Source organism: Sipha flava, unplaced genomic scaffold (genome assembly GCF_003268045.1).
Source record: "Sipha flava isolate LNK unplaced genomic scaffold, YSA_version1 49_pilon_pilon, whole genome shotgun sequence".
In the NCBI taxonomy this organism is placed as follows: Eukaryota; Metazoa; Arthropoda; class Insecta; order Hemiptera; family Aphididae; genus Sipha; species Sipha flava.
The window spans coordinates 638,346-651,863 of NW_020273360.1; the positions used below are offsets into that span (position 1 = coordinate 638,346).

Genomic DNA, 13,518 nt, shown 5'->3' on the forward strand with positions numbered 1-13,518 from the left:
GACATAAGAAACTTTAAATGACTTGAGGGTAAAAAAATAATTAATTAAACAAAAACTAAAGGTTAAATAATATTATTATAATAAATTAACAGTTATTGTACAAACAATATGCTGATTGTTAAGGTTTTTGTAGCGAATTAAATGAATTCATTTAAATTCTAATAAAATGCCTGGACTTTGAAATTTTTAAAAATATAAGAAACTTTTATACTTAGTTTTTTTAATTATATTAAAAATACAAAACTATTATATAACTGTGCTTTTGTTTTAATTTATTGTAAAGAAAAAGTATCATATATATGATTATAATTAACAGTAATTTATGACCGTTACGTTGTTTTGGGTAAAACAAAATGTATAACCAATCAGGTATAAAATATTAAACAAAGGTCAAACAAATGGAGGTGTAACCATAACCAGACGTTCTCGATTGTATAAATTCAACTCGGTACGTGTATCAATATTAATTAATAATTTTAGTTTCACGTCAATTTTAAATGCATTTGACAGAAGGTAAAGTCAAAGCTGTTTCAAACGATGAGTTGTGTAATATCGATTAGCTGTTAGTATTATATTTTAATATTAAGGTCCGTGAAAAAACCATTATTGACGCAATAAATTACATTATACTTTATTACGATGGTAGCATTAAAAGTAAATATTTTCATAACTTTAGCTCAGAAATCTGCTTGGCCAACGCACAAATCTCAAACCAGATTCTGAAGTTTAGAGAAACCTATAATATTCATCAGTATGCAACAAGACAGCAATAATCAGACAGCCGTTGTAGATGGAACCCGTCAACAAAAAGACCAATTATTGTACGACGAAGAAATAGATAAATTGATAGAATGGTTACGTTATACGCCTCATTTACCGAATGTTACAGGTAAACTATTTTGTTTAACTAAAAAAAAAAAAATATGTCAACAATTTGTACTTGTTATATATATTTTAATATATATCGTTACAAGTTGTTTGAATAAGTACGAAAAAAGTAATTTTATAGATTTTTAGCAAACCTAGTATTGATTTTACAATGATATTTTTCTGTATTAATCTAGATGGTATAACAGCACCAACAATCTCTTTTTGTACCATATAAGATCAAAAATTTAATTGAGAGCTATTTTTCTAAACTAGTCATTTTTTGATTATCTCAAGAGTAAAAACTAAAAAAGAAAAAAAAACATTAAATTTCATTGAGCAAACGTTCAAATTTATTGCCATGTAAATGAATTACAAGCTATAATAATTCTGTATTTTATTTTTAATGTAATAATTAGCCGTATTATAATTTAATACCAAAATATATGAACATCATAAGTATAGGCAACGATCTAACCTAACCTAACCATCGTCATTGTAAATGAACATTTTTTAATAAACATTCAAAACTTGATTACCTACTTATGTTTTAGTTGATTATTTTCTTATAACATTTGTTTAGGTTATTTTTATTTTGAATAAAATAAATACCTAATATTTTTAAGATTTATAATTTGAACACAATTTACTTTAATTTAATTTATCATTTGTTTTACCTTTGCTTGTTTCTATTTTTAAGATAATATATTTTTTCATTCCTTTTTAAAGTATTGATTCAATAAATAAATAAAAAGGAAATAAATCTTAATCATGGAAACGGATACTTGTATTTACTCTTAAATATATTAAGGATTAAGTAACAATTAATAATTTAATATTTACATAATACTTTATTCTGCACATTAAAATTATTTGAATAGACCGAGCATGGTTGAGAAATTGTTTTATTGGAAGAAAACTTCGTATAGAGAGAACTAAAGAATCTTTAGATGGCTATTTTTGCTGTAGAGCACTAATAAACGAATTTTTTGGCGTCCGCGATCCTCTCGGAGATGACGTCCAGACAGCAATGCGAAAAACGTTAGTTTATTAATCATACGTTTGAACTACTACATTTTAGCATCTAGTATCTCATCACTTGTATTTTGATACTTTTTGTTTTTACAGATGGTTCGGATTTTCGACAAATTTAACAGAAGATGGTTATCAAGTTATAGTGACAAAAAATATCACCGATGAAGATGTCCCCGGTAGATTTTTGGATCAATGGACGAAATATTTTTACATGTGCATTGATTGGAACTTAAAGCGAACTACAGTAAATGGTGTGATAATGATATATGACATGGCTACAACAAACAAGAATGAATTACTCACTCAAGTAACTCCTAGTTTTCTCAGAAAATCTCTGCACTGCTCGGTAAGTAATTTGAGTTTTTGAGCAAAGTCATTCAATTATTATTATCCTAGTCCAATACTTCTAAATTTTTTGAAGTAATTTTTGAAGAAATATTTAAAAGCTTCTTCTATTTTTTCTAAAATCACTGGAGGCTCAACAATGTAGCCACCATGTAGTAAAATGATTTAACAAAAATTCCAAAAATTTAAGCTGAAATACCCAATTAACAGATTTTTTACGGACGATCGATTTTATTAATCAAGTGATAACTATTTCATAATTACGTTATTGCGTAGTTACAATTATAATTTAATTACGTTATATTATCCATTATACGTTATAAGGAAGTCATGCAATTCCAACATTACATTTATACATAAATCCATAGTAGCTACTAATAATTATGTTGCGCAGTTTGTTGACATATAAATCAACAGCATAAGCATTATTATGAATAATAACGAAATCACCACACATTTGAATAATAATTTTTAAATTCCTAGTAAGCCATTTTATTGCATAATATGTACAGTGTCAACCAATAATAATCCAGTTATAATTTTCATGTATTGCGTTATATTGGTGGAGACATAATATGTTCATATATTTTGTGGTCTAAATTACAGCTTCCAACAATCATAAGTTATAATCTTATTAAAAATAAACAGATTACTCATAACATTAGAAACTGATTATGGCTCAATAGTTTACAAATCAGCTAAACCAACAATAGTTCAAAAAATCAACACAGTACAGAACGCCGCAATATGTTTAGAAATCGGTACATTCAAAAGCCGTCCAGTTTCAAGTATGATTTTTATAGCGAACGAAACCTCCCCTTGCATTATGAAGAAAACATTTTTAAACTAAATACATAGTAAAAATAGCAAAATATTAAGAACGTTTAGTATACAAAAAAATCATAAAAATCATTCAGGAAAATCATGCTCAATATATAATAAATAAGATTTTATAAGAAACAATGAATTTAAATTAACAATATTTTAAATATTATCCATACCAATATACTTATTTGGAAATTCAAAGAAGATTTAGTAAATCTAAATTTAACCAAGTACCATACATTTTCAACAGATAAATGAATGTACAAAATATTTTTCACGAAATATTACAATCATATTCAAACTACAAATACGAGTATACACCGACGCTTCAAAAATCCAGCAAAATACTGGACTAGTCATAATCATGAAAAATAAGCAAATCCAATTAAAAGTAGTACCTGTAGTTTATATACGACTGAAACCGTAGCAATACTCAAGTCCATCTAGGGCATCCGACAAATAATAAGAAATATTGAATAATGACCGATTCACTGAGGACACTAATTAGTATGCACAAATAAATTGAAATCTATTATCACAAATATAATAAATTAATTATTTAAAAAAAAATAAAAATATATCTCTCATATGGATTCTCGGTTATACCGATATAAAAGGAAATTAAGAGGCCGATAAAAAAGCAAAAGACGCAGCAACCAAAAACATTTTCGAATTATGCCCACTATTATCAGACCAAGATTTAAAAAATGAAAACTACTACAATCAACTCATTGAATGGCAAAATCACCGGAGTAATACAAAAAATAATAAACTAAAAAAGGTAAAACAATCAATCTTACCAAAGCCAAAATCAATAAAATTAACAAGAAAGAAGAAAGTGATATTAAACCACTTACGTATTGGCCACATATCACACTTGGATACTTAATGGCTTAAAAATGTCAACCTATATTCCTATCTTGCGGATTTAACATCACATTAAAATATATCTTGATCAACTGTCTATAACAAACTGATGTACGATAAAAGCTATAACCTCCTGAAAATCTATTCGAAATCCTCCCAACGACCTCAGAAGCTATACGAAAACTTTTTAGCTTCTTCATGGAAACAAAACTAAATCAATTAATTTAAATATCGGCATCGCTGGGTAATAACCTTGTAGTTAATGCTCTATATCAAAAAATAAATAAAATTCAAAACCAACATAATTATTAAAAAAATAATCCAAGAAACTATCTGCATCTAATCATCTAGACATGAGTTCTTAAATTATTGTACAGAGTTATTTTCCTAAAATCAATTTCTCAATTTGAATTACATTCATGCAAAATGCAAATACTGATTCAAATGAGTACTTGAACTGAATATACGGCCAAAAACATTAGTATTAAATTCAGATACTGATGATTATTATTTGACATTTAATAAGAGATTTCACATTCATTAAATTATTTTAGTCCTAAAAGCAATTTAAATTGTTCTCGTAACCCTTTTCGGTGAATCGATCTCAATTTAAGAGTCATTCTTTACATCCAACTATTAATTATCACTCTCAATTTTTAAATAGTTATTTAATATTGAACTCAGTTAAATTTAATTATTTATTTATTAATTTAATATCTTTCTACTTATATTTAATCAATCATTTTGTAAAATTGTTTGTTTTTTTTTTTAGACATATTTTCCATACAAACTCATACAAGTTCACTTTATAAATGTGCCGTCATATGCAGCTGTAATTTTTAACATTTTAAAATCATTGGTTCCAAAAAAAATACAATCACGTGTACGTATTATATATTATTAGTTAATTATATTCCATGTACTAATTTAGCTAATTATGCTAAACCAATAACCCCTTAGAAAAAATATTAAACTTAATACATTTCATTAATATTTTTTGTAAAACATATAAAAATTATCCTAAATTAGATTTCAATAATATAAACCATAAATATATAATAATAATTTTAATTTTAAATTAAATACCTTGTTTAGTAGTTTTGTTTGCTTTTTTCATACTTACCTCGAAATAACTTTTTATAATTTCTTTATGAATTTAAATCATAAATAATCAATTGCGATTTTAATCCTGAGTAGATTTATTACATTTTCGATAAATACGAGTACAATTTTTTTTTTTTATATTTTGAATACCAGTTAAAATGTATATTATATAATAATATTTTAACAACTTTGTTAAATTTAAGATGATTAAAATATATATATACTACATTTATTAACAATAAAATTAATACCGATCGTCAAAACAAATTATGAATAAATTAATCATCAAACACAATTAATATACTCAACTAATTCCAAGGTAATTTAACTCTAGATATTCATGCATAATGATCCAACAGATGTCATACAACACATCCCGAAAGAATGCGTTCCTTCAGATTTAGGTGGTTATGATAAATCTATCCAAGAATTGGGTGGTGTGTATTTAAAACCATTACTTATTATTATTATTATACATCATTGTTATTAAATGAATATGTATTTACAACTATTTATTTATAGAATTTACCAAAAATAATATATTAGCAGAAAGTGAATTATTTATGAATGGATTACTTTCTTTGAAAGCAGACATGGAAAAAAAACCAACAGATAAAAACAGCAATGAACAATCAGAACTTTTCGGGTTCGATGGAAATTTTAAACAATTGAATATTGATTAATTGATTTCTTTTAAGTAAAAATGTTAACGTATTAGTATAGATACTTATTAAAAAAAGAAAAAATTTAATTTAGAATTTTTGTAACAATAAGTTATTTAATCACGAATGTTAATTAAAATTATTAATTTACACTTCAAAATATCATGAAATTACAATTTATGTAGCAGCTTTCCCTTGATTTTTAAAAATGAATGTATAATTAAATAAATCTATGAAACTTGTATACTCCATGTGTTAATAAACATTATTATTTAATTTAATATTTATATATAGGTTGACGTAAAAAATATACTGCTACTTAATCATATAAATAAAACAAAAAAGAATAATAACAGTTATATTTACAATCTACATATTTTAAAAGATAAAATAGTATTTTTTTTATTTTTTTTACACAATATATACAATTTGATATAATAAGTAGTATATATAGTAAAATAAGTAAGAATAAGTGAATTACAGTGTCATAGATATTTGGGTGAAGAAACCGCCCACTGGTGCCACTCCAATATTTTTTTATAAAGATCGCGACGGCATATCCTTTTAATTTTGTCTTTTGGAAGGATTACTAGGCTGTGTGTGAGGCAATAGCATATATAGGGGGGCCCATAGTGAAATTTCATATTCAATTAAAACATTTTTATACATATTGCTAAATTATATAATTATATATTTGTACATATTATATATGATACCATGGCCCGTACCTACTATTATTGTTGTTGTTCTTTGCTAGTATGTTGTTTTTAAGGTATATAATTCACGTTACTGACTGATACCATGGTTCATGATTGCAATGAACAAACAAAATACTAATAAACTATGAAAGGACATGACAAATAAAACTGTGTATTTACATCACGGGCTATTTAGCTAATATAGCTATTTAGCTAATTCTATTTAGAAACTTTAGTAGTTAGTGGTTTACATATTACGTTGATAGCGCATTCTATTTTTAAAAATGAATTTCTGTTTTCTATTGTATTTACGTTGTTGCAAAGTATAAATTTATCATGGGTTGTTAGGAATTATTTCGTCGATTGTCTTTTGTTGATTATCGATACTTGATTGTCTTAGGCCGATCCCACACCAATAGAGTAAAACTTCGTTAAACAGTGTTAGTCAACCAAAAACAATTTGTTTTTATAAAGCGTACACTACCTAGACAAAACAAAAATCATGTTATCATCATGTCATCTGTTGAAGTTGTTGCGATTTTCATGTGGTACTTATAACAAAATTTAGAATAGAATCATAAAAAAAAATAATTATGGATTTATTTGTTAAATAAAAACTTGGTCCTTGTCTCCAAAATCATAAATGGTTATTCTTATTTCCACTAAACTTGCTAGTATTTCCCCATCACAAGCCATTATGTGATAAGTATATAAAAAATATTATTAAAAATTTATACGAAATACAAAATACACGCGAATAATAAAATAATTCTTTCTTGTCTAGTTGTGACTAACGAAAAATGTGGACACTCAAATAGTATCAGTCATGACTAATTGTGTTTTAAAGCAAAAATGTTTACTACCTACAGTAGAAAAATGCTTAACTTATTATGTATCTTATTTAATAATAAATATATATTAATACATTTAAATTCCTATATTTGTATCATTTATGTATATTTATTTCAATGAAAACCACCCGTTCCCTAAAAAATTTCTAGTTGTAGCTATGGTGGGGATAAATTGGCCCATCCATAGTGAAAATAATTCCAATATACGCCACTGGTATGAGGGTATGGTTCGAAACGTGCTCCCGTGATTAGACGTACAATTTTATTTTGTGAAATTTAAATTTATTTTAATATTTATTTTATTTTAATATTTTTACTAGAAGTCTCTATTTCACGTGTAGTTAAATTCATGGTTTTATTAATTTAAGTACATATGATCACGTAAATCTTAATTTACGTTCATATTCGAGAACTTTAATTATTACTGATCCCCAAAATTTCCAAAATAATTTTATCAGGGATTTGTATAGGTTTAATTTAGTGAGGAATTAAAGTTCTTATCTTGAGTTTAAATAAAAATTGAGGGTACGGATTCGGAAGTGAAGCTGAAGTTTGGTGGAGTGAATGTGATGACACCAAGTCAATATTTTATTAAAGTGAACCCCAAGGTATTTTGTATTGAGTGAGATAGAAATTTTTATACAATTAAAAATTCCGCAAGGACAAATACCTTGTTTTAGAGTAAAAGTGATGGACTGGATTTACTTTTGTTAATTTATAATTTCTAGTTTTTACACCAGATTTCAATTTGAGAAAGATTAGATTGAAGTTCATTTGATGTAATAATTAGGTTTTCGTTAACTTAGATAATAGTTTGATCATCAGCGTATTATGCAACGAAGATGTTGGTAGAAGTCGGTTGATCTAATACAAATATATTAAAAATATAAGGAGCTAATATTACGCCATGGGTAACTCCGGTTGTACTTTTGAAGGAATATAATAAAAAAGGTACTTTTGAAAGCTAGATTGGAACAATAATGGAAAGCGAAATTATGATCATTAAGAAGGGATCTAATGAATAAATAAAAGAATGGAGGTAGAATTTTCTTTATTTAATTAAGGAGACCGTTATATCACACATGGTCGAATGCTTGTGCCATACTAAGGAATGCTACAATTATTTTTTTAAGAAATAAAAATTGTTTTTAGCTGTATTGTAGGAGATGCATCGTTTCAAATAGGAAAACATCCTTTATGATTGATAACCTTTGATTTCTCAAGTTTGATCCGAAATTTATAGTCCGTGAATCATTGACGACGTTAGTCATAAGTAGGACAGAGGACTTGTAGCATTTGCATGTTTGTTTTGCACAATCACAAAAATAGAAGAATACGAAACAAATGTGTTTTATACTTATAATAGTCTTGTAATTCTATTTTGCATATAAATGCATACTTTGAATTTTTTTGTTTTATGAGCATATTTCTTTTATTTTATACTTTTAGATGTATATTTCAAATAATTTATAATTTCTTAAATACTTTTTTGCCGACATTCTTACTTCATCTAATATACGACCAAAATATTGTCGAATTAAAAATAACTTTAAATGTTGATCATCTTATATGGTTGTTGACTGTTCGTTGGCGCATATTTTTTCAGTGATACGTCTTCAAAATCGGAAATTAGATTAATTTTATTTATAAACGATGAACATGTTGCTTACATTATATATTTTCCGATAGGATGTTAACGAATCCATAAACAATACTAAAAAATGTAATTTTACTGACTTTAGTCAGTGTTCGTAAATAATTTAATATTATAGTAATTTGCTCTTAGTTTTGCAATCTGCGTATATGCGTCTATTTGTTATTCATGTCAACTTTTCGTCTTTGTGTACTTTTTAACATTAAAATGTCTAGAAATAAGCAGTTTTTTAACAGTCGATTAAAGAGTTATTTATCGAAATTTTGTGTCGATGTGTTTTTAACAGACGGCTAATCCTATACTGTAAGTATTGTAATGTTAAAGTAAGATGTGAAAAACAATGTTTAAATGTTACACAATATCTAAATGATTTATATATTTTATAAATAAATACATAGTTTTTAAAAAATATGAAAGTATATTTTTAGTGCATAAGTGCATGTTTAATGTTTTTTTTAAAACTACAAGTCTTCTACCCTAGTCATAAGTAACGCCCAGATTTATATGCAATCAAAATCTATAAAATACACATATTCATATCATAAATATGCAAAATATGTTTAGAAAATAATATTTACAATTTAATAAACTACACGATTTTGATTAAAAAAAATTAACAAACAATTTATAAAAAAAAAAAATAATACTTTTTATGACATTGTGTGTAAAAATATTATACAATACTATATAAAATTATTATTATAAAATTAAGAATACTCGTATATGTATGTATTTAAAATTATGATAATATTTATATTAAATTATTATTATATTTATGAGTACCAGCCAGCATAAGGTAATAAATATGTATTTCAAGTTTTTGAATTGAAAACTCCAACGGTTATCTCAAAGAATACATGTAAATTATATTTATGTATTTAAAAAAACTTCTTTCTATATCACAAGATAAAATTGTTGAATATTTAAAACTGAATAAATCTTTTACTGGCAGTACTTCATCTTCATCACAATCCATTAAATCACCGTTGATTAAACTATTGATTTGTTTAATGTAAATAAAATATTTTCTGTCAAAAAATTCGCAAATTTAGATCTAGTGTACCATCCTTGACCCTTTTTCTTTTAATATTTTCTATGAGCAATAGATTATCTATTAATATTACATTCGATTTCTTTAGTTTTGTAATTGTTTTTATACACTGGGAGTGTGTTGTAATAATGGCAAGTTAATTTTTTAATTCTTAATAAACTACGTATATTTTCAAAACACTTCGCTTCATTTTGGTGAAATAATAAAAAATTAATTAATAACTCATTCTACCTCGATAAAATATTTCCCATAGTAAATTGTTGCTTTAAGTCATGTGCTGTAATGAGTTAATATTGTTTGTGGAAGTAAACTCAATTTAGATTAAATTTCTTTGAAAGTATTTACACATAAATGTGCTTTAAAAAAACATTTTAATAAATAAAGATAAAACTCATAAAAATGATCATTGTTATTATTATTATTATTGTAAAATATGAGCATTTATGCAACTACTCAGAAGAATGCAATTAATATGCATTTTCATATATAAAAAAAAAATTATCTATACAATCTGTACTTAACGAAACGTCGACATTTAGTCGTATAATCAATATTTTTCTAGATGAATTGTAGAATATGCATTTGCATATAAATCCGGGCCCTAGTAACAACTATGATGTGAAGTATTCACCGATGCAGGAACACAGGTAAAGTAGATGGCGTGACAAGTCGCGGCTACCCGAGGTGGCTAACTGAGCGGGTGGAACACTGTATCTATATAGGTGGTCTGGGGGAAAATATAAACCACACTGCGCATAAAAATAACACATTAACCCGGCCAGTGCTACGTCTTCAATAGTCTTCTGTAACGAACGGCCGAGAAATAATGAGATTACACGCATTACCACTGGAGTGCTGCAATCTCATTCCTATCGATAATTTAATACTTTAATGTTAAATTTTAAATGCATTACATTACAACACTTCCAGAATTAATTACGGACCGTTGAAATTTTAATATAATTATTCGAAGACTATAGTTTTTTAATTAATTGAGCAGGCAGTCCACAGAAATCATCTACCAGTTATTGGTTAAGAGACCTCGCATTATACCACGGTGTAGGAACATTATATGCATAGTAACAGCTAGGTAAAAGTTTAGTGCATGAAGCGTACGTAATATACATAAATATTTTAAACGCATGACGGATAAGTCATAACCAACGACGTGTATTTTAGCCATGCCTACTCTGTTTATTATAATTTGCAATACTAATGTATTTTAAACCACCAGCGTTAAAAGTAAAAAAACACTTATAAAGTATGCGTTGTATCCAACGACCATGGTTGAAATTAGACAGATAAATGATATTGATGGCTTAAAAAAATATTTGTTTAATTGAAGACAAGTAAACAATTCAATTTTTAAATAATTATAGAGATCACTATATTGTATACATTAATTAGGAATATATATTTCGAATTATTTCCAAGACACTCGATCCTGTACCCTTAATCATTTCTAGTTACATTTGGCCAATTCATAAAACACACTTTAATTGATATTTTATATGCATTATTAGTTTTCAATTTATATCATCTCATATTCGATTTAATTTACATCATATTCGACTTAATTATACTGTGGCTATATACTATAGATATATATATTTTTCACATGTGAAATATGTTAAAAATTAAAAAAGTTTTTAAGAAAAATTCCCTACTCTCAAAAATGAAATTCCAAAGAAAAACCCAGAACTAAGAAGAAGAAGAAGTAATAATGCAATAAAAAATATATTAATATTAAATTAAAATTATATTATTCTTGAATACCTAACACTAATTTAATAATTTATAAACAAAACTCATTTTCAATCAGTTACCATCAATGTTGGGACTTATCTAGATAATTATCTAAATTAAAATATTATTATCTATTATCTTATCTAGATTAAATTCTACTGGTCATCTTTTTTTTTATGTTAGATGTAAAATTCACTTATCTATATTAATTTATCTACATAATTTATTATTTAACATTTAAGTAGTTACTTAAATACATTTTTACATTTAGTGTTCGAAAACCATAATAATGTATCTATATAAATATATTAGATATATAGAGAATATATGATAGTAATTTAAAGTAGCGACAAATATAAAATGTATCTTGATAGTTAGTACTTAGTAGCTAATAATTATTGGGTGTTGTATTTTTTCAATTTATTAATTTAATGTACCTGCAGATTATTAGTTATTTCTGATCGGTTGTGGCGACATAAAAACACGGCGATTTATAAAACACTAATAACTAATAAGGTACTATTCTTGTTATAATAATGATAGCGTATTTCTGCGTATACCATTTAGTTATACTCGTATTTATTACAACGTATAATATTATGTTTATCCCTTGGAATTGCTCTTGAAAACTTAGGTCTTTCTCGTACACAGCCCGCAGACGTCAACTGCACAACTGCAGCTATATATATATATATTAATGATATATATAAATAATACGAATATTATGTTATTATGCCGCAATAATATCTTTATCAATTTTACTGACACAACTACTATAGGTAATACACTACAGTAAATATAATAATAAAAATATACTTCAGAGTTTAGATTTTATTATAAAATCAAATTATCAGAACACAATGTCACAGTTTATTATCCAACGCGACCAGTAATTGTCATTGTCTTTAGTCGTTTTCTTGTGTTCTTGTTGCTTTTACTTCATTTTTCGGTTTTTAACTAGTGATATTTAAAATATTTAAGTATAAAGCGATTTTTGGCTGAAACCTCCATGAAAAAAATATATGTTTTTAAAAAATCCAAAAGTGTGTCAACTTCATAATTTGATTTTTTATTTCATTTTTCCTAACAAATAAATAAAGAAATCTAAATGCATATTTTTAGTTCAATTATTATTTAAAAATATATGTAAATCTATATTACTTCTAAATTATAAATATTGTAATTTAGAATTACGGAATGAATATATTTTGTTATTTATTTATTTAAAATTTTTGTTTTAAACCTAACCAATAGTTTAAACATTTTTAGGTATATAAGTATAATATTTACAGTAAATAACGCGTTTTATTGAAATCATAATATGACATTTCATAAATACATTAAAAGTAATTATTATGAGAATGAAATTAAATATTTTTTTGGTTAATGACCTTTCAAGATTCAGTTTAAACGGTAAAATGTTTCTATATAAGTTTGATGTAATAGTTAAAATAATTTTTAATAATTTTGCATTCGTAGACCTAAAGAAACTGAACAAAAATAGTTTAATAAACTTTTCAATGATAAATTCATGGTCCGGTAAATTCTCATATAACATTTAACCGATAAAAATAAATTATTTTTTTTATACTTATCATTCAATTTAATTGTAAAGAATTTTTAAAATGTACGTTTTCGTCTGTAATTAATTATATTATTTAGACATTGTCTATATATCATCGAATGGCAAATATTTTATTCTGATGAAATAAAAAATATTTTATCATGGATTGAATATTTTATTAGAACAGCGTTAAAATGTTAATTTTTTCATTTATTAAAATTTAAGTTAGCTTTTATTTAAATATAACAT

General features: G+C 25.4%; 1 protein-coding gene across 1 annotated transcript; it reads left to right on the top strand.

Annotated features, from left to right (window-relative positions):
• The first annotated feature begins 753 nt into the window (after positions 1-753).
• Positions 754-5,726, top strand: LOC112690296 (retinaldehyde-binding protein 1-like). The gene is made up of 6 exons (XM_025564275.1): positions 754-889; positions 1,749-1,908; positions 1,996-2,248; positions 4,712-4,822; positions 5,378-5,480; positions 5,566-5,726. The coding sequence occupies exons 1-6, from the start codon at positions 754-756 to the stop codon at positions 5,724-5,726; spliced, it is 924 nt and encodes a 307-aa protein (XP_025420060.1).
• Positions 5,727-13,518: the final 7,792 nt, after the last annotated feature.

Bases quoted from the DNA above. Each gene is read 5' to 3' on its own strand.
- LOC112690296 (XM_025564275.1), top strand. From the start codon at position 754: ATGCAACAAGACAGCAATAATCAGACAGCCGTTGTAGATGGAACCCGT. The intron at 890-1,748 runs GTAAACTATTTT...TTATTTGAATAG, and splicing joins TCATTTACCGAATGTTACAG to ACCGAGCATGGTTGAGAAAT. The intron at 2,249-4,711 runs GTAAGTAATTTG...TTTTTTTTTTAG, and splicing joins GAAAATCTCTGCACTGCTCG to ACATATTTTCCATACAAACT.